We start from the raw sequence: 23,222 nt of genomic DNA, 5'->3' as shown, positions 1-23,222 counted from the left end.
CAACCATAGAAATATTTTAGAATTTTAAATAATTAATTTTGTACATAATCTATAAACGAAATAAAATATGTACAAAATTAATTATTTAAAATTCTAAAATATTTCTATGGTTGACATTTAAAGAGTAATATGGTTTAACATGGTTTAATATCCAATACAAAAGAAACCAAAATCTTTTGTGATTTAATAATAGCTGCTTTACAAAAGATCATATTACGGCGGGATTGATGAACAGGAAGGATTTTACGACGGACACGCACTTAATTGCATTTGGTTTGTCATCTCCGTGTCCTTAGGGAGCTCGTAATATTAGTCTGGGGCTGTAGGGAATCTACTATAACATTCATCACCTTCAGCCTCTGTCCTGATAAGTTGTTACCGAGGGAAGCTGAAAGTCAAAACTAATGCGGTCAAAACTAATTTCTCAAAAAAGAAATAAAAGTACATTTAGACAACATCATATATTGATTTACGTGTATTTATTATGTGTAAGTTTTTACCATAATACGTATTATTTATATGATGAATTATAATTATCTTGATCTTATTATTATTATTATTACATTTTCTTGATAGGCATTGAAAATGTAATGCATTGAAAACCGGTTTATATCATTTATGTTTATATCATGCATTTACATTATATATTCAGAGATGTAATTAATATTACAGAATGCATATTACAATAATTAAATAAAAGATTTGCACTCATTATCAGTAATGTTGATGCTTCGTAATAGGAATAAAAAGCAATTTACATTTTTTTATATTTGAACACGGTTTCGTAAATAATTTCGTAAACACTTAAAATTCACTTGTTTTTATTATTCTCTTATATTAAAGATGATTTTTAAAATTAATGTCAGGCAAGAAACTAGAAGAAAAAAGATCTAAAGATAATATATTGTGCAAAATATGGATCAATTTTGCAAATTATGTAATAATGCTGAAGAAACTTTTACTGAGTGAGATCGATGTTAAGGGATATTCTTATTTAGAAAATTATAGATTTAGAGATTTTTTTAGAAAAATGTTAAAAATATCTATAAAATATTTGCATTGAAATAGAATAAACGTAATGTCGTTTCATTTACTAATCCAAACGGAATTAATCCGTACTCTGCCGGAAAGAGAATCATATCCTCCATATTTCCCGTTAATATCCTCCCTTCCGTTAATTGTTAATCTCGTTAATTAAAATGACCGCACCGTCCGGAATGGTTAATGGGTCAAAGGTAGGACTAGGTATGCTGATTCGAGGTGCAAAATAGCATATGCCCGCACGTAGGCAGGCGGGCGCAGTCCCTAGCGAAACTGTTATCTTCCAACGAGATCGCATTTCAGGAAACAACGGCCGCTAATGGCGTTTCGTTATCTCCTTATTATCGTGAAACGCTTTTGGACCGCCGAGTATCGCATACTCTTTCGTTTTTTTTTTGTTTTTCTTTATTTTCCCTTTTTTTTCTTGCTTGTCCGATCGTAGGTCGCAGGTGCGGTGCGCCGGACAAGCATTGCGTTCCGCTTTTATTCGGGAATTAAACGTCGCGCATTCCTTTTTTAACGAGCGCTTTCCCATTCTAATTTCGCGAATAAATCTCGTCGTGTCGCGCCACAGAGAGCTCCGCGTTAAAGGCCACGGCGTGTATGCTGGGTGTGCGCATTCATCTGTATATACCTATCTGTATATGTATACGGATGAACTAGACGATATATATATATATATATATATATATATATATATATATATATATATATGTATATATGTATATATGTACATATATTTTTTTAAAGCTTGGGTGGAGCATCTAGTTGGGGGGAAGATAAATGTGAAGTAATGACGGCGCCTGTCGGAAGGGAAGATGCAATAAAGGGGTGATGGACGAATTAAGGGCAGACATCGATACCTTACGCTCGGCGAACATCCGGCGGGTTTGTAGGCGAGTCTTCCGACTCGCGCGATCGATCGATCCTCATCACAAAATAATGAGCAACCACACGAGCTCGCAAATAATCGCTATGCGCTATGCGCGTAATTTCCTCTCGTTCCCTTTCTTTCCCTTCTTTCTCTTTCCGAATAAACATATCGCATATAACGCAGCTTTTCAATCAAATTCGAATTATTCAGTTTTGCACGTTTCTCTCTTGCACTTTTCTCTGCAATGGTTGTTAAAGACCCTAACCCATTTGATAAGATTATCTGCTACGTGTAAAACTTTTCACTAATACTTTAAAAAGTGTTTTAATTTAAACAATTGTATAACTAATACCCAAAAATAAAAGTAACATGTATTGTTTGATAAAATAATATCACAATTTTATCATTACAGTTCCAGAATATTCTGTCTATTTTTTATATCACACTGTTCGATTATTGGTTTAGTTCAATTTTGAAAAATTAATCCGCAATTTTTTACGAAAAAAAAAACCATTGTTACGTACCTATACATAAAACTGCACTTTGGTGTTATCGATAATTTCTTCTATAGAAATGAACATTCTCACCAAAACGGGGTCATATTTCTAATGTTATAATCCCATCCCATATGTTATAATCTTATCTGCCCATAAGAGAACAAACGAAAGTATTTAACGTGCGTGAATTTCATTGCCGCTAATGATCAATTAGCAGGAAATGAAACATAAATTGTTTCCAGGAAATATCGTGTTCTATTTGGACAACAGCTACTATTTCAAAGAATATTCAGGAGATGTTATATCTGTTTTAATTCGTCGCCAGTCATAATTATCTAAATTTTTTTTAGTAAGATCTGCATTGCGCCAGTTAATTCGCAAATTGGATACGTTGCACCGTGGAACAATTGCGGCGATATTTTTAATGGTTTTCAGAATGTTGGAATGGAAAGGGACAGAGAGAAAGAGGGGAGGGGTGGAAAAGGGAGGAAGAGAGAGTAGAGAGAGCCGCAAGTCTAAGCGTGGCTAGCGAAAGAGAAATAATTGCCAGAATAACCGGTAGACTTTGCAGGATCAAATTGCTTGCACGTGACGACGCGCGTCACGTAATTTGGATATATTCGAGGGAAAATTGATTTCCCTCGAAGGCGATATGTCCAGAACTGTTACTATTGTGATATATAGCTCCGGAGTTTGGGCATGCCTGGCGGAATTTCGAATTACGGCGATTCGCTCTCTAATATACTCTAATATTCCGTTGTTGTCGGAGCAAGTTGCGCGCCGCATTATTCACTCACGTTGTATCGCGATGCATTTGTTACGTGAAACGCTATTTCGCTTTGCGCCATTTGCGGCGAATTACGGCGTAATACTCGAGGAAAGACTCGCATCGTTTCGGACTCTCTTGCGTGCGACCATGCCATTTCTCGCGGTCGCGTCTTCGTAATGTACTTTTCCCCACAACTCTCTTTACAACGAATGGAGTTTAATCGCCGCCCCATGCTTGCCGACACGGTCGTTTGTGGGTGTAATTCTGCTCTTGTATATAGTACATAATATTCCGATTGACAAAGTAACATGTTATTCCTCGCAATCTACAATGCATTGTATAATTGAAGCGCACAATAAGTATAACATATGGTTTCGATGTCTCTTCTATCTATTTTTCCAATTCTTTTACCTTTATAAATCATATCACGTATTATTATTTAAATCGACTACCACGTCATTCTATTTGTGAAAATTTATAAAGATCAGAGATCGCGTGCGCTTCGGGCAAACAGAAAGGTAATTACGCACAGAGATTAGCTCGCAGTTACTTGCATACACTCCGGATATTTACATCGTACCTCATCAGCTAATTAAGCCTGGAAAAGAGCGCGAAGAGATCATTAAAACGCCAGAAGGTGGCTACGCGAGTCAAAGTTCATTTTTCCCAAAGATATAAGTTTAACCAGGCGGCGCGGCGCGGGCGTTTCATAGGAGTGCAGAGTGGACTGAAGTTCAATTTGCATTTTGTTTTATTTGAACTATTAAATCGTGGTTGCGCAAAGAGGAATAATCCTACCTCTCTATCCGCTTAATGGGTGGACCGCCAAGCTCTTGATTCTTCATGCGACGCCGCGCCGCCGGCACAGTTTTTACAAACTACTCTGCATCGGGAAATTTTAAATTAGCTTGTTGTTCGTCGAGATAGACGGAAGTTTGAACGAGCTTCGACAAGAAGCTGACGTAACTTCGTGGATGATTACACAATCAGCGTCAGGATATATATTTCTCCTTTCGTTTCCACCTCTCTTTTAACCATTGACAAATATGTTACGTCGAAACGATATAAATCACATGTAAATTCTTTTTCTTTTAAGGCACATGGTTTGTGGCACATACATTTTTTTACTTGTTTGCATAGCGAATAAAATTGCATATGGAGCGATAAAATTGCATTGAAGTATAAAGCGTATTGTTAATCAAAGTGAAAAAAATTGAGGTACTTTTAATTAATTCCAATATCAAAAATGTCATAGAGAATGACTGGTCGTGCGAAATTCCATTAATAATAATTATTACCAGGGATGCCGCTAAGGTTTGGTAATTAAAAAATCGATAAATGCCGATGTTTATTTTTCAACGATGTTTTTATTTCTCAACATCCCTTACGTTATACATCTCATTTGATATTCCAACACTTTCTATTGCAGTGATGGCGCACAAATACTGCGAGCTGAACGGTACGTGGTTCCGACATCCCGAATCTAATCAAATATGGAGCAATTACACGACTTGTGTAAATCTACAGGATCTGAGGGTGAGTTATTTCTTAATGTATTTGCCTCTATTCGCGTATACAATAAATTGAATATTAAAGTTATCTCTAGCTTTACCACGTCAAAGAGACGGAATATCGAAGAACATTGCCGTATAAAAGGGATCGCGACCTTTAAAGATATTTGAAAAATTCGATGGTTAAAATCATCGGATGACGCGAAGGAGAAGGTGGAGGGGGGGGAAGAGTTTAATCCCTCTGGGAAATAACATACAAATTCTCACACGCGAGTCCCAGTTTTACATCCTCTCAGTCTCGTGCGGAACATCGCCATTCTGACATATGGGTTCGATTCCGCGTTATTCTGCCTGAAGGCTCACGATCAGCCGACTCGTATATTCGCCGGAGAGCTAATATCGTTTGAGCGAACGGGACGCGCGCGTTTGTTGAAATATTTGAAAGACACGCACGCTGCATCCGACAGGGAGAGTATTACTTATTTTGCATCGCAACGTCGCACAGAGGAACAATTTCAGCGATCACGCGACTTCGCAATCTGCCTTGCAACTTGCAACGGACGATACGGCGGGGTCTGCTATACATTATTCGTTTGAGCATTGTCGATATTTCGGTCATTTCGGATAATAACGCTACGGCGAAAACAAAAGAGTAAAAAAAAAAAACGTTTCTTGCGATTTATTTTCGAAGAATTGATTTCTCGTCGCTGCAACTGTGACGGCTCGGTGAAACAGATTTATGATGCGCGCACCGGAAATTTCAGCAAAAAGAGAACGCGAGGCATAGAAATGAAACGAGCGTGAAATTGTCCTGAATTTCTCAGTTTCTGTCAATACGTAAATCTCTTTAAATGTTATCCTTTTAACGGCCAGTATCTCTCCAGATATTTCTGATGTATCGAAACCGTTAAAGCGGCAAAGCGATTTATCCGTCGAGACAAATGGATTTTAATCTTAAGCGACCTTCGTGCCGCTAGTTACGCCCTTTATAAATTTTTCGACGCCCGCGCGGCGCCGCTCTTACAGGATTAACGTCGGAAAGCAACGTGCCTTTGACGCGTGAGGCAGTACGATAATACGATGAAGCGTTTCCCGTTTCCCGCTTGCGAGGAGTCGCTTTTACGTAACGCCATCCGTGTCAACCCTTCTCATGTATTTGACGAGCCGCGCTCTATTCATTAGGACCAGCTTCATTTCGGTACCGATACACATAGCGTGATCATCCTTTAGAACGTGGCCCGTCATAGCCGCTTCTCGTGTTCGTCGAAGCCGCTTCTATCTCTCTCTCCCTCTCTCTTAGTGTATCCATCACGTCATCGTGAAGGCATTCACTTCTAACACGCGTTGACGTCAATGTCGATACTCGTGCCTTTTTCATCGCGACGCTGCTAAAATTGCGAACATAATGCCATGCTCGCCACGGAGCCCGTTTCGAGTTCTTACAGCAAGGTTTTGTTACCGTAAGATGAAACGAAGACAAATTCGAAGCACCGAGTGAAGAATTTTAAACTTTGCGAAAGGATGTGGAAAGCTTGAAAAGAGCAAGAAACGTTTTGATGATTTTAACAACACTACTAGCACAAATAAGGGACAGCAAAATTAATTTTTTAATTAAATTAATAGCTGATAAATTTAGAGAAAAACAACTGAGGAAGCAACGTAATAGCAACGTAAGAAAAACTTTAAATATTGTGCAACTTGGTTCTTCCTTAAAAAAAAAAAAAAAAAAAAAAAAGAAAAGAAAAGAAAGACCGCCTGCATAATTCTTCAATTTTATTCAGTTTCTAATTTTAGAGATCAAACTTTCCAAGCTATCAACAACATAACAAGTATTTCGCATTCCAATTTTCTATCCTACTGTACGTCAAATAATTAACATGAAAATTAATTCAATATTAGATATATACCGAACCGAGTTCTTCGCATAATTACAATTTAGACGCGATTGCTCACACGAGTTTACTCAATTATAAAATTATTTGTACAATGTGAGGGATTTGATGCGAAGGACACGAAATGGTGAAAAATACTTCGTGGTACTCTATTTTATGAACGACGATAAAACGCGCACTTATCTTTCGGGTCCAGAGAACGAGGCCAGACGGCTTAGCGGAAAAGCTCGAGAGGATATATGTATTTTTGCATGTAGCGTTGCCATTCTTGTCCAGCGAGGTAATCTGCCTGAGTGATTTCTATCAGAGTAATCTTCCTGTTTACTTAATCCTTCTAATCTCGGCACTTATTCTGTGGAACACGAAATTGCGAACGGATTCATTAGACTCCACTAATGATACGCCGTCGTAATCAAATTACCTTTGTGCGCGCACGCACCCTTTATCTATCTCTTTTCTCTCTCTCTCTCTCTCTCTCTCTCTCTCTCTCTCTTTTTTCTTGTTTTGCAAATTACACAGTGATACATTTGCTTCTCGCGGAGATGGCGGTCTGTTCCCGAGTTTTTAAATTACACGTGTCTGACGTGAGCTGAATTCTCGTCGCGTACGCGCCGCGCCGTTGCATGTTCAAATGAAACCGATTCTTTGCGCTTGTAGTGCTGCGACGGTATGACAAAAGCCTTTGTATTCACTTCTATACACGATGAACGTTTACACATCGTCATCGATTCGCGTTTCTAACATCTGCAACATCTGGACTCTAAAGATAAATATTATCGTAAAACTAGGAAACGGCTTATGGAAATAAACGCACTTAAAATGCATTGGACGGTAATTGTATACTGAACCAATCCCGTCCTCCGAAAGCATGTAAATTGATTGAAATTCTCATCGTCAGTATAAACTTGCTCGCTTTTGTTTGGCAATTATTTTAAAAGGAAATCATTTGCAACTTGCAACGCATTTATTATCTAAAAGCGCTGTTTATAAAATTGCACAAAATGCGCTACAATCGACAATGTAGCATGATCAGAAATATGTGTCAAGTTACTTATTTATTTTAATGCAGTTTGGCCGTTGCGCGACCTATTAAGTGCCAGGAAAAATAACAACTTCACAGAAAGTCCAAGTTCGAATAAAGTTCCGGAAAAATTTCTGTGACAGACGTTTATTACACTTTTAGCAAGGAGTAAGAAGAACTGAAAAGAAGAACGAAAGAGTTGCACAACTTGGTTATATAAAACTTGCAATGAAATGTCATGTGACGGTCATGTATGATGTTTGCACTATAACTACTCTGTGCATGATTATTCTTTGCGCATGATTATTGTTTGCATAATTATTCTTCGACATTATTATTCACAAGATTACGTTTTGATGACAATTATTTAACTTGCAATTAAAATGCCATAGTTAAAATTTATGTGACGTTTGTTATACTTTTAACAATAAGAAGATAGAACTATAAGAACGAAAGGGTCGTACTTGGTTATATAAAATTTGCAATAAAATGTTATGTAATACTTGTATGATATTTCATTAAGTTTGCAGTTGGACCAATATAGGTCCTGATAAGTCCTCGTTTGCATTGACTTGTGTCTAAATAATAAACAAGATTTCCCTGTTTATTCGTAGTTCTGAAATTTATTTCTTGAAAATCTCTGTATTTTCTCTTATATTCCGCGCGCGGAAAGCAACTGCTCCGAAGCTTTCTCTTAAATTTCCAGTTCTAATTATTAGAGAGGGAGAGAGATAATCATAGAGATTAACTAATGGAAGCCAGGGACAAGAGATAGTTAGATGCATTTCCATTACTTTTAGTTTGAAGATTACTTCTTTGACTCTTTGTATGACCCATTCTAGAGTCATTATTAGTTTCAAGTGTTTGAAGTTAATAATATTATTTAGTTAAAAAGTTCTTCTACTTTATAAAAATACCATTTTTCTTTTTTTATATATTATTTAAAAGTATATCTGGAGAATATGTCTTTCAAATTTCATTGAGAAATTGGTGAAGTTACAAGATATTGAATAGTGACGTATAATTTAAAAAATGGGCTTGCCACTGTATACACAGTTAAAATATGAGTAAAAACATAAACTTCTGAAAAGATTATTTATTATTCCACAAAAAATTCTTAAAATCATGTTGTCCCACAACTACCATGATTTCAGGGTAAATTTTAAGGGAAAATTCTCTCCGTGTAATAATTGAAAATATGCAATATAAAGTGTAAATATTTATATCGTTTTGATTTATTATTTTATATAGATTTGCAGCTCTCGATTGTCGAAATTGATGGTATCGCGCGATATTGTCACGTTTCGCGCGAATTCATTGCGTTCGCAGCGGGAACTTCGCACCAAAATCCAATACGATCGGTAAACAGCGATAGCTCGATTTCAATTCGACAATACGACATGTACGAAATTGAGGATTCATCTATCTCCTAATATTAACGGGATCGCGGACGCAAACGACAATAAGCTGCAATGTAGCGCGGGAGATAGTGTAATCCTCACTATCGATACATAATAAACATGGGTGAAACGGTGGGATACAATTATCGCTTTGTTCGCGTAGATAAAATTTATCGTGTCCCCGCATGCAACAGCGGTATAATTTCCGGGATTCCGCGTTAATCCGATTGGGCCAGCCGAAAGAAGAGAGACCCGGCTCGTACCTACCTACACTATTAACGTATCAAGTGCCGTGTAATCTCAAGATAGAGCCCGGTATCCGGAGTATCCGGAGACTGCGTATACCCGAACTTCATGAATTATTTAGCTCCAACTACCGTAGCACGGCGTGAAATCCGTTTAAAGCTGTGCGGTGTGGACCTAATTTTCATAATTATGATATTTTTCGATTCGATTAAAGATATGAACTCTTCATGTTTCGCTTTCAATCGCGTGTTCCGTAATCCTATTCGATATACACATGTCTTGGCTCTTTTGTGGCTTATTCGACTTCTGAAATTGAAAACTTAATATCGAAACGTTGCTTTATCCCATTTAGAATTAACAGCAAAATGTTCTCACTATATTTTACATATATCGAAATCGCTATGCTAATCGTTATATTTCGCCTTTATTTCGATGATATAATGGCTATATGGTAATTATAAGAAAATTAGATCGCCTTCACAACGAGTTTTGCCAAAGCAAATTATATTTCGTGAAACGTAATAACATGTAAGAATTATTCGATAAAAGAATCAAGTCACACATATATACATATATCTAGTAGCTTTCATTTAAAAAAAATTTTTTTTTGTCTTGAGAGCATTCGCGTAAACGCCTATACTGCAAAGAGATTTATACATTCCGAGTTAAATATTAATTCACATTTGCGCGCGATTTAAGCTGCAGCACCTTATCCATGAATAGTGTGCCATGAAAGCGCAGACTTGTAGGCTTTCGTGCAACTGTAGCGTTAATAAGTAACGCGACGTTCGCGTTCGTATACGGTGGCGGTTAAGAATAATGCTGCTTCCGGTCTCGCGGGGAACAACGGGTTAATGCCTTTCCCCAGGCTCTCTACTATCATCATCCACTTCTAATAAATACGGGAATAGATTCTTTTGATGGCAAATCGCGGAGCATCTGCTTGTCTTACATATTTATAACGAGCGAGATTATACGCTCGGGCTTTCGGACAAAGCACAAATTTTTCTTCCGTACGCGAAACAAGCTCGATTAATTTTTCAAGCTCGACCGTCCTCGACGTAGGTCATGAGGCATGTTTTTCGGACGGCGAGCCTCATAAACACTTCGTGCCTGGCAGGCATTTGTCATACATAGGACAACGTTACGAAGCCCTATTACTAGCCGACTTTGCTTTGCAGATGCGGCAAGATTTGCATGCGACGGCGTAAAGGAAGTATATGTTGGTTGCGAGCTCGGTTGCGAGGGGGCCGAGGCACACGGAGGATCTCGTAAGCGGATGAATTTTAAAACGACAACGCCAGGCGAACTGCGTTGCTCGTGCATATTTCGGAACGAAAAAATGGGAGAATCGATTTGCGTGAGACTCGTAGTTTTTTTATGATTTCAGTCTGAGCTCCGAGTTTCTGATCGAGTTTCTGACATTCACAAAATCCGTAGCATTTCCGAAAACTAGTTTCAGGTTTGAATATTGTTACGAAAATGCGTTTACGAGAGCGATAGGAGAGTCGTGATTGACTTGGATAAATTTCTCGAATGTAGATTTTTATATTTGTTATATAGGTCCTGGAAATTTTCGCCCTGAAATATACTAAAAAGAAAAAAAGAGAATACCGTTCACAACTTTTTCAATATTTTTATCACGATAAAGTTTTATTAATTGGTTACACTATTTCTCTGTTTTGCAATCGTTTCTTCTTATTTTCGAAACAACTTCTTTAACTTCTTTTCATTTAATACGAAAAATTTGTTTTATCTGCGTGAATTTTGAGCTACATTATCTACTAAATTTATATTTTTGAAAGAATACTTCCTAAAAAATAAAAATAATTTTGTTTAACAAATCTGGATGGCAGTTAGCCTCCTCTACGGTACACGCGCAACGAGATTGCAACGGCGACATGATAATTAATCAAAGAAACGATTGGGGTCAGATTCGCGTTACTCGCTCTCTACTACATCGTAGTCGACCCTCAATCTGAAACTGTGAAATTTTCTGACGAAATAATAAGATCGTAACTCGCGCCCTTCGCGTAATATGGATTAATAAAAATTAAGGCAACACTCTAAAAATTATCAAACTGGTCTGAAATGTGAGAATGAAGTTTTAAATTTTGATAATATGATTACAGTGGCAGCAAAGTATAAATGGAATCTACGAGGCGGGATACGCGATATCCTTGGTAGCTCTATTGCTTTCCTTAGGAATTCTCACGTACTTCCGGTAAGTTATAAATTTATCGACGTTGTTATTATCTCTGCTATCTCAACGGGATATTAAAATTTGTATGCGCGCTAGAGTACGTTAATGCAAAAACTTGGAGAATTACTTTCAGATGTATCCTGCGCTTGAGATACGATTAAATTGGATCGCTTAAGAGGAAATATATAATATCTTTTTTTAATTTAATAACAGAACTCGTAGTTTCTCAAAATCTGAAAGCAAGAAGTTTACTTTTTAAGAAGTATCTCAAAAGATAAAAGGCTAAAAGAACATATTGTTGTGAATATTAAAAGCTCTTAATTTAGATCTATTTCTAGAAAAATTAAAATGTGTTATTATATTATTTATTATATCATATATATTATAGTCATTTAATTTGAACAAGTTTTAGATGTTTCTTATCTAGAAAATAAGTAAGTCTTATCACTGAAGAGACTAACAAAGACGTAGACTATTAATTCTATTCGAAATATCAAATTAGTATGCTGTTTAGCGACCTAATCTAGACGGATGTCATTCATATACAATTGTTTGTAGTGAAACACTTTTAGATCTTTCTTTACTGTTCTGTAACATGAAGTTTAGGATTCGTTGAAAAGGCTTCAGAGAAGTGCGATTGAGAGAACTTTCTTGTTTCTTTACACGCAGATCTCTCAGATGCGCACGGATTACGCTGCATATGAATCTATTCATCTCGTTTGCGTTCAACAATGCCTTATGGCTGGTCTGGTACAGGTTCATAGTAGCGAATACGGATCTACTACTTAATAATGGCGTACGTATTAAGAATATAAATATTGTAAAAGTCTATAAAAAAAGGGAAAAGATATATGAAAATAAAGGACTATGTTTCATTTATAACTCAAGATATGTATTTATTAAGACAACGGAAATAGAGCATTTGTGCTATCATTAAAACTTTAAAACTAGTTTCTTTCTTTTCAAGCGGTTTAGTTAATTGTTAAGTATGTACCGAAAAGAAAAAGACTACACGCTTACAATTAATAAAAATTGTATCAATTGCAATTTATAAAAATTCTAAAAATTGTCTATGCTGATGGAAAATAGATGTTTATTTAAAATAAACTGAATATAAAGAATAATAGAATTAATCAGACTAATTGTGATACGAAGCTAAATACGAGAGAGAATATGTTTCAATGATACATATATGGAATAATGTAATTAGAAAATTGTTAAAAATGATAACAATTTTTTTGATTATAGAATTATTAAAAAATGGAGAAAATCGACGTCATCAGGAAACATTGTTATATTATATTTAAGCTTAATGTAGCACAATTACTCGGATAGTTCGCAAGAGCGAATATGACTTGAGTGACTTTGAAGAGGCATTCATAAACTGTCGTGCGCGTACTTTGCAGATATCATGTCGCGTTCTGCACGTAGTCCTTCATTACTTTCTATTAACAAACTACGCTTGGATGCTCTGCGAAGGCTTCTACCTGCACACGTTGCTAGTGAGTGCATTCACTAGCGAGCACAAATTAGTGAATTGGCTGATGGGACTCGGGTGGCCAGTGCCAGCTGTAATCGTCACCTTATACACAGCATTACGTGCATCCAGCGACGACCCTGCGGACACCGAGCAGTAAGTAATAATTTATCAATGGTCAGTCACGCTTGTAAAACGTACTTCTACTATGCCAACAACATTAAAAGAAGCTTTTGTTGCACAAAATAGATAAAGAAAAATCAAAATCGAATAAAAGATTGAATCTCACAGTGGATTAAAAAAGCTTTTATCGTATATAATAAGCAGAAGAAGTAAAGTTACTGTCGCATTTACATTTTATTATTTTTTTTCTGGCATTAAATTCGAACTGGTTAATGCAATATCGTATTTATTAATTTATAGAATGGAAATTAAAAACTTCACTTGTATAGCATTCCTGCAATCAAACATTGTGTGTTGGGAAAGAAACGAATAACACATATGGTCCGACAATCGATTAACATATTTCTTGTTAGTTTTATCTGAGGTTCACATTTTATGAGGGATAGCGTTAAACACCTTTCATTGTAAAAATGCTGAAGAATGCTAAAACAGACTTAGGTACCACACAGATTCCAACAAGCAAATCTTATACAGTACCGGTCGAGAGTATACATCAGCTTATGGAAACAGGAAACTCGTTACTTTAATCAAGAAAGACGTACATATATATCATCGAATTTTATTTTAGTACTGTTATTTCACACTTCGATAGAAATGCTTTGAGGAAAATACAAGGAAAATAATTTACTTGCGTTTTATATATTTTTAAAGATGATGCAACTTTTGACCGATACTGTATGACAAATATTAAATGTACATTAAATTAGAAATATTAAATATGTATGTAACGGATTCCGAATCATGATTCTTTGGTGAATCGTGACTCTATTACAATTCCGTTTAGAATTATATTAAAACTGAAACTAAAAAGAAAAAAAAACGGAATCTCTAAATGTTTCTCCAATTGGTTAGGCACGTAGCGCGTGCAAAAATATGACCGTGCCGAATTAAGGAAACTCGCTTTCGGATCTGTAATACTAATGCGTTTCCGATAAACGACTACGGGAATTGAACGAGCCTATTAATTGAAGTGTTTGGGATTCGTTGAAGGAGACTATTGACCTGTGGCACCGACCGACCACGGAAAGGGTGCCGGTCTACTCTAATTTCTCAGCAAGAACAGCATGCGGTCGGTTGCGTACGTGATGGTAAAATTAGGTATGTCCGCCACCATGAAGCCACGATAGCTAAATGTGCCGTGGTAGAAGATCGAAACCACGGTGCGACAATCACATTACCGTTCCATTATATACGATAGCCGAACGAAAACTGTCGATATATACATGCTGAGAAATCGGTATGCTTATATAAACAAAGTAATCGTCTTCTTTTGCATACCTAATTGACAAAATGTTTTGGCAGTTTACAAATTATTATGTTAAAATAATATTCTGATAAATTGTATAATATTTTATTTTATATTTAATTTTAACAAAATTTTTTTGTATTAAACGCGATAGAATCATCAAGAAAATTATATATTTTTCCTTGAAGAAGTACATTAAGATTGTATCTAAATCATGTAAGAAAACAGTAAACGATCCCAAAGACCTTTTTTTCTTATCTAAAACTTTTCTAAATCTCACGTTTGACCTTTTTATGCGAAATCTTTTTATAGCCAACGATCATTATAGGAGGAGTATCTTACATAAATTACTGTAGAAACCTTTTTCCCCCAAAAGATTTTCATGTATCCTTTGTGCATGAACCATCTTAAAAGACGCCATCGTCTTTTAAGTCATGAATTTGTATACGGAGAAGACCGCGCTATATAAGAGTAATAAGAAAAATGGTGGAAATGTGAAATAAGGTAGAAATATTTTCATATCTGTCAGGATCAACAATATAAAGCTATAACATTTTGTATCCCTACTTCTTTTTCTATTTTTTTTTCCCAGGAAATTTAAGAAAGACGTATTTTTATAAAACTTTGCATAATATCCATATAAATTTTGCGATAGTACGTTATTCAGTTATTCTTTTGTATCACGATTTAAAACGATTAAGTAATATTTTGACTAATCTAGTTTTACCTTCATAGTTTTTTGAGTTTTCATCGAAGTTTGATGCGATCAGAAATTTAAGGGCTAATAAAACATACCGCTACCTTCTTCTATACCATAAGTATACCCGAGAAAATCTCCGAGATTGAATCAGCACTTTTGAGCACCCTCGTTACTTTACTAAAAGCGAGGTCTCGGTCACAAAAGAAGTATTGTTGTTCTATCTTTTTTTTTTGGAAGAATAATTCATCGAGGTATGCGTGTATAGCGTGCACGCGTTTTGCGACGATTTTTTTTTGTTCGTCTCGTAACTTCCTATAGTGCGCGGCGCAGGCGTAAGTACTTTACTTTACCGGAAGTTTCCGCAACGTGAGTTTCACACAAAATATAAAGGCCAGAGAACGTCGTGAACTTAATGAAAGGGCAACATTTGATGAATATGCCACGTTATGCAATTTCGAATGTCATGGTCCATCGTGCCATAGTTCACTATAAGGCATCCATTACACCTGTACGTCGCTCGACTTTAAAACTTTTACGGAGTTTGAAGATTAAATTTACAACACGCTGCGCTAAAATTTCAAGTACATAACTATATTAAGTAATTGGCCCAACATCGTAGAACATGATGGTTTTTCAATCATATATTATTTACTAGAACTAATCATCTTACAAGCCTCAGATATACATTTTGTATCTTAATCGGATACGCTTTAGTACACGTATTTTTTGTATTATTATTTGATTCTTTATTTAGAGTTCAAATAAAATCTAATTAACTTCTACTAATTGAATAACATTGTTTCAATTTCGATTTTATGTCTGTCGATATGTATGTTAAATGGCTTTTCATGACATTCATTATCAATATAACAGCTGTTACCGGCTAATTAAAATGATTATTCAGTAGAAATATTAAAATTTGTTTGAAAACTACTCTACACGGCACATACCATTATATGAAATAACACGAGAATACTCGATCTTTGCACCACAGATGCCAGAAACATATTCATACATCCGTTCCGCGGATATGTGTATACGAATAGCTTTACGAGCGACGCAGATTGAAACATATCGGAACATTGATGAAATAAACGGCTCGACAACGAGCCACATCGACGCCACGTTATAAAGTATCAAGTTGATGAAAACAATGTCATATTGAAAGCAAATGTTGTCGAGTCGATCGTTACTGTGGATGCGGAAATTTTACGGAAACGTTCGCATGTCACGATAACGGCGGTATTTTCGTTAAAGCATGCAATCTGTTATGTTAAATAAGAAATAACTTTGCTAGCAATGGCTAATAGCCGACGATCATTGAGATCGATCGGAATCGTCTATTTAACAAGTTATTTATCGAGAGAAGTAACTCAAATTTTTCGATAAAAATACAGTCGTCTGTTATTAACTTTGACTTATATTCGTCGTTTTATATATGTATATCTATATATTGTTATACCGCGAAGGAAAGATTTTATTTTTAGAGTCTTCTCGTGATTGTTTTACACAAGATTCGACGTCAGCATCCGCTACTCTTCGCTTATCCATCTATTTTCGTCGATATATATTTCTGCAATATACTCCTTCTATCACGTGGGGTAAATGTTTTATAACCGGACTAAGGCACTAAGGCAATATCTATAGCAGCGAACCTCCAATCTGTTATGTATCTTCCTCTACCTTTTGTATTTATTACAGAGAGCTCATCGCGAAGTTATTCCCTTGACATTTTTCATCGTCTTCCTATCAAGTTTGTTAGAATAGGGATTTATATTAAGCGTCTGTACACACGAATGTGGATATACTTAGGTACACACAAGAATCGAGGTACGATCGATCATCTTCGATGCACACGAACGCTTTCTTTCTTATATACTTCCTATTTCCTTATTAATAAAGGTGTTAAATATACGGGTTTGTATCTGACGAATGACACATGCACAATATATCAATCTGTCAAAGGTGTAACTTTCAAAGATAACGACGTTCGTGCACGAAGCAATTCCTCAATGAAAGTAGAAAAACTATATGTTGAATGTATTTTGTAATGAACCAATAAACATTTCATTAATCTTCTTGGTGGCAGACATGATGCGTCTGCGGTATTCAACGTTTTTGAAAGAAAATTTTAGAAAAAACCGTGCACACAATTTATTACAATATACTTCATTAGAATTCGGAATATAAATTTTCATGTCTTTACATACCAATTAAAAAGAACACATGAATTGTAAGATGGACAGAATTATACATCATGATTAAGATAATAAAATAATAACATATGATGTTACGTTAGCCAGTAAACGAATTAACAGGTTAATTATATTAATTATAAATAAACGGATAAATAACGAATTAAATTATTGTTACGATTAGGTGCTGGATCAACGAGGGCAACTATATGAACACGCTGATTTATCCCGTATGCGTTTCCACCTTGTTGAATCTGCTTTTCCTGTTTAATATCGTGAGGGTACTTCTCACGAAGTTACGTGCCGGTCCCGCCATTGGAACGCGCCCTTCACGATCTATGCTGCAAGCTTTCAGGTAGTTGAATTTTTCACTTTCTGTATGCTACCTTTCACGTCAAATTGTACATTGACATGACAGCACGAAAAGAACGTAACAAAGAGCGTAACAAACGTATCCCTTTTACAGAGATTTACGAGCATGTACAATGCAATTTTTTAATCACGATAAATTATCAGCGAATTATTTTGACAAACACGTGTCAACTTTCACCAAATAATACTATCCAATACTATTAATTGTGTCACAGTTTAGTCTTTTTTCATTGTTACGAAAAAAAATGTCAATATGATTAATTTAAATGAAACACAAGTAATTGCTGATAATTTGTTATTAACGAAAGAACACTATACTTTCACATTACAAACTAATTACAATAATTATTCACAATACTGACAATTTATGACGACGTTTAATATTTTGTTATCACAGGGCCACGTTACTTTTAGTGCCTCTCTTGGGCCTTCACTATTTAGTAATTCCGTTTCGGCCACCAAAGGACCATCCTTGGGAGAAATTTTACGAAGTCCTTTCCGCAATCACAGCTTCTTTTCAGGTTGGTACTTTTAAACCTTTGCGTATTGATTTACAATTAAAAGCGATATAAAGTAAATTATACACAATCATATATATAAATGGGTCTGTATTCAGAAAATCGTATTGCGCTATTGCGCATCATGGCATTCATGGCATATGTTTCGAACAGATATCAAATCAAGATTATAAATCTTCGTACATTGGAAAGCTTCATGCATCGGATAGCTTCATGCATTTAATATGCACTGTACTTTATTGCAGCCTACTCTCTCATATATCTCGACGCATTCGTCAATGTAAAATTGATTTTTATTACATATTATATATTGCGGAAATTCTTCATGTATATAACGTATATATTATAAAATGTATCACACAAACAAATAAATTAACAAAGTAAATTTTATCTTTCGCCAATTTAAATAATTGAAATACATATAGCATTACAAATATGATCGAATCCGATGAATACAAAGTGTTCTCTCTGCAATAAAAACGGGATTTTAATCTTTCGTGGAAATCTCCAGTCTCAAAATCAAATAGCGAATTGTAGTTAGAAACAAACGTATATCATATCTTTTGAAACATGATGCAGTCATTTGTTTTTTTTTAACCACTCGGTTTAGTCAGAGATATGACTTTTTGTATACTATGGAAAAAAAATACTGGTACCCACTATATATGGAATATTCGAATGCTATTGCACCTAAAAATTCAACAACGATGAATTCTTTGAGCAATATTTACATTTTTTTTCTCGACGTAAACACAAGGACAGAGAGATATCTTTTTAGATTCTCATCCGAAGCAATACGAGTATCGAGCAATCAAATTTTGTGCGAAATTGCGCTTTCACGCACGACACTGCCGACATGACTGCGCATTGTTATATAATCGCTTTATATCGTATAAAATCGATGGAATCGCTATTTAATTGAACGATTCTGTCGAGTGAATCAGTTATCTTGGTATTTGAAAGCTTTTTCGGTGTAACGATTTTATATCTGAAAAAACATGGTCGTTAGAACGCATATATGCGCATATATCTTAACAATGTCGCGTGTCGCGTGCATCGAGAAACATTCCAAAAAGTAATTTCGATCGATTAACTTTGTAATTTCTTTGTTACATTTATTCCTTATCTATCTACAGAAGTGATTTGAAATAAAAGTATGTAAGGAAATGTATGGGAAACGCAAATATATATAAGTTTTCCTGAAATATAAACATTTATGCTTTGTTTCACAAATTAGTTAGTTTAAATACAGCAATTAAATATCCAATTTAACTGATATTCATGTATAATCTGGTAGCTATTAAAATATTGACCTCGCCGTTAAAAAGAAAAAGTAAGATCGAATTGGTCTTATCTAGCATATTGCAACTTTCCGTGCATACAATAATAATGTAGAGTGAAATGAGAGAAGGGAATAAAATTTCATAGCTCATTGGCGATACGATTAAATTTGAGAGTTAATCGGAAAACCCCGTATCTCATGCAAAAGAAATTGTGATAAAGTCGACGGGAATTTTCTTCGGAAACGTTTTCCCGAGCTCGATGTCGAGGTAAAATGTAATTTCTCTCTTCCAGGGTCTCTGTGTGGCTGTGCTTTTCTGCTTTTGCAATGGCGAGGTAAGTTCCTATGACTACGGAAACAGTCGTTACTGCCTTCGGAGTAACTTTCGTGCTATGTAATGATATTTTCTCTCGCGGTGTTGTACAGGTAATAGCACAGTTCAAGAGAAAGTGGGATGGCAACGCCTTTTTGCGAAAACGAGCCACTTCCTGCACGGCCACAACAGTCTCGGTATGGAATATTGACGAAAAGTACAGGGTTCTCTTGCGATTGGATCGATTTAAACGACGCCTTATAAGCTTCCCGCCCACCTTTCCACGACACCCGTCAAAAAATAAGACTGAGCGAAGAACCAGGTGGATTAAGAGAAAGTGGCAGGAAACCCGGTTTCGTGGAATTGAATTCCTTATCTCCGAAATCGTGGATTAATTCAGCGCCCTTTGAAATCTTTTATCAGCATACTTCCATTACTTTGTATAACTCACGAACGATTATATTAGTAATCTCTTTAATCCTTTCGAGGAGATAAAGTATAGCTACGTCATAATTTCCCTTGACATTTAATTGGCGTTTATGCTAATAATCTGTCTGTCTATTTTAATACACAATGTAAATGAAAAACGAATATGAGACATGCTTTTTATTTAGTTTCAAGTATCATCGAAAGATCATGAAAATGTCCGTGAGGTTTGCACAATATATACTGTCCCCAATGTAAGATGGAAAAAAAATGTATTGTACCATATGTTTTATAATTGTTATCCAAAATTTGTATCCTCTAATTTTAAACAGAAGAAAACGAATTAAATTATTTCAAAGCATTCGTGAATTTGGCGATTCGGAATTTGCACAAGTATGCGTGGAACGAATTTCTATCAATTCCTCTCAATCCACCGATTCTTCGATCGCGAGTACAGAATTTCATGGACCATTTTACGTTTTACGTGCCATAATAAGTAATAGTAATCTAGAATGTCCTGGAACGTAACTATTCTACGTTTATACCTGATGTTAGGGAACGATGAAGCACACCCTTGCAATTTTAACGAGAATTTGCACTTGACGCACGAAAGAGAGAGAGAGGAGAGAGGAGAGAGTAACGGTCTCCCGATTGGAAATTCCCGTATGCACGACTCGTCAATGGTGCGATGCGGACTAACGCACACGATCAGTCCCTCTCCTGTGACTAATTCACCCGCGTACCAACGGTACTAACCCACACGCATACTAACCCACGTGACGTGGACTGCCAGCCGTTTTTAATGGGGCGATGTTGCGTTTTTAACGGGCCACTAATCATGTGTTGTCCACGGGAGGGAAAGAAAGAGAGAGAGAGAGAGAAAGAGAGAAAGAGAGAGAATGAAACAGGGGAAAAGGGAAAAAGAAATATATATGTGTATACGAATGATCCGTCCGTATCGTGCCAGTGACAGCAGCGTGCCCGAGTCGAGTCCATTATGGAACGTTGACTGTTTCAGTTTATCCGCTCGACCGCAGGTCCGATGGCGGGAGAGGAGAAGGTGTGACTATCAGCCGGCAGCGTCGGCGGTGCCGAAGGACGACGACTGTAATAAGCGATTGTCGAGCGAGGATCAGCAGCTGCAGCAGCAGACTGTGCAGATGATCGCCACGGGTCGGCCAGGTAATCATGGCAACAACAATCACACGCGGGTCCTCATCAAACGCGGTGCCGGCGGCGGCGGCGGCGATGGCGACGGCGACGGCGACGGCGACGATACTTCCCACGATGAGTGCGATCAGACGCAGTGTTGATGACGACCGACCGGATCAGCACCGGGGATGATCGCGCTATGGGACCACATAGAAAATCACTTCTCCCTCATCCCGAAGATAGGCACCTCTTCGCGAGATGGGCGAGAAATCGGAGTCGGCGGAATTTATCACGTCGCGATTCGCGATTCACGAATGTGTGACGAGTTACGGGTTAATAACGGTAAACCGGTGCAAATCAGAAGATATAGCGTATCTTATCTTCTACGTGTAATATAATCATTCGTCAAGAGAACGCCTTCCTTTTGTCATTATGTATACGTACGGTTCTCTTTGGTATACTGCAGAAGGAAAAGCAATGTAACGGAATGATTTAAATTCGCATCGAATATTCGCACGAAACCTTTTATTTTTTATCTTTAAAAAAAAAGATTTGTACTACTGCTTCGCTCCACCGCTCAATATCAAACGGAGCTACAAAAAGACGCGATCAAAGATATTTTATAATACTCGTGGGCATAAAAGTCTAAGTCCTAAAAAATTTACCAATAATGAGACCCCGAACTCTAAAAGCTCCATGATTATTTTTTTAAGGAAAAAATAGTGATATGTTGCGAAGAGAGAGGTGGAACGCTTTTTTAACAGATTTTGATTTTTATGTAACGTGAATCTCGTCTATAACGAAACAGATAGAAATGTGCATAGTTACAATTTGTATTAATTTGATGAAGAAGAAAAATCATATCGGTGATCATACGATCGTCGCTTTTATACTAGTGAAGAGTTATTCTTTGTCCGTGCAATGTTTAAAAGTGATCTATTAGCGTTAGGGTTTCTGGCCAATCGTTTCGCACTAAATGTGATGTAATTTGTTTGTATATGTATATTTCAACATCTATGTAATGTTATATAGGTATATTGATCGACTGTATGCTGAAACTCATTGTTCGCGACACATTGCAATTCTAATAAAAGAAGTTTGTAATTATAATAAATGTCGATACCATACATACTAGTCTTAACTGTGCGTAAATAGATATATCTGTCATAAAATAGATCGCAAAACTGTAAAAATCATGAATAAAACAAATTAAATTTTCGAGAATAAGTTTATAGATTAAGGACGAAGAAATTTCGTGAAACTTAAAAGAAGAGTTCGATTAAAGCAATTGCAAAAGGATTTCGAGAATTTTCAGGAATCTCGAAATCTAAAAAATCCTAAATTTAGGTACGCGTATAGCGTTTAAAGATGTTTTCCGAACTTTAAACTTTTCTTCGACGAAAATGACAATGGCCAAAGAAGGCTTATTTTGTTCGTATATAATTGTAATATCGTACAATCATTTTGTTACGTGTGTGTGTGTATATATATATACATATACAAAATTCTATGTAATGTGTCGATTATTTATAAACAGTTCTATAAAAAGTAAAATGTGAATATTATATACATATAGCGTGTATAATCTTGATGATTGTAAGAAATTCATATCTCTGCAAGCGAAACAAATCTCAAGAAAAATGTTTAAAAAATTTAATATATTTTGCGAAAGGACACAAATAAACTAACCAATCTCGATTTAACTCCATGATTATTTTCTCAAATATACATTACCATTCTTCCATGAATAAATTTAAAACATCATCAAATTAGAATATAACGGTGAAGGTAAGATTAAAATATCAAACAATGAATATACTTGCGTGTTTTGCAAGTAAAATATTATTTATGAAAAGTATTTTATGCATTAAACGAAAGGAAAAATTACTGACGTCCTTCATAGG

At 36.0% G+C, this 23,222-nt stretch overlaps 1 protein-coding gene across 2 annotated transcripts in view; it reads left to right on the top strand.

The window, feature by feature from the left end:
* The window catches only part of LOC112463336 (calcitonin gene-related peptide type 1 receptor), a 23,440-nt gene extending 419 nt beyond the window's left edge, over positions 1-23,021 (top strand). The window contains exons 2-10 of one of the 2 annotated variants that reach the window (XM_025029692.1): positions 4,611-4,717; positions 11,384-11,475; positions 12,124-12,250; positions 12,861-13,087; positions 17,440-17,610; positions 18,025-18,148; positions 19,721-19,762; positions 19,854-19,937; positions 21,204-23,021. In XM_025029692.1, the coding sequence (XP_024885460.1) occupies positions 4,611-4,717; positions 11,384-11,475; positions 12,124-12,250; positions 12,861-13,087; positions 17,440-17,610; positions 18,025-18,148; positions 19,721-19,762; positions 19,854-19,937; positions 21,204-21,479 (1,250 nt within the window). In that variant the 3' untranslated portion in view covers positions 21,480-23,021. Of the gene's footprint in view, positions 1-4,610; positions 4,718-11,383; positions 11,476-12,123; positions 12,251-12,860; positions 13,088-17,439; positions 17,611-18,024; positions 18,149-19,720; positions 19,763-19,853; positions 19,938-21,184 lie in introns of both variants that reach the window. The other variant, XM_025029693.1, reaches the window with a different exon arrangement.
* Positions 23,022-23,222: the final 201 nt, after the last annotated feature.

The sequence above is a fragment of the Temnothorax curvispinosus genome, unplaced genomic scaffold, assembly GCF_003070985.1.
Source record: "Temnothorax curvispinosus isolate PA1 unplaced genomic scaffold, ASM307098v1 QBEX01013138.1, whole genome shotgun sequence".
NCBI lineage: Eukaryota > Metazoa > Arthropoda > Insecta > Hymenoptera > Formicidae > Temnothorax > Temnothorax curvispinosus.
The sequence above is the reverse complement of the archived record's forward strand: the minus strand, read 5'-3'. Positions and strand labels throughout refer to the sequence as shown.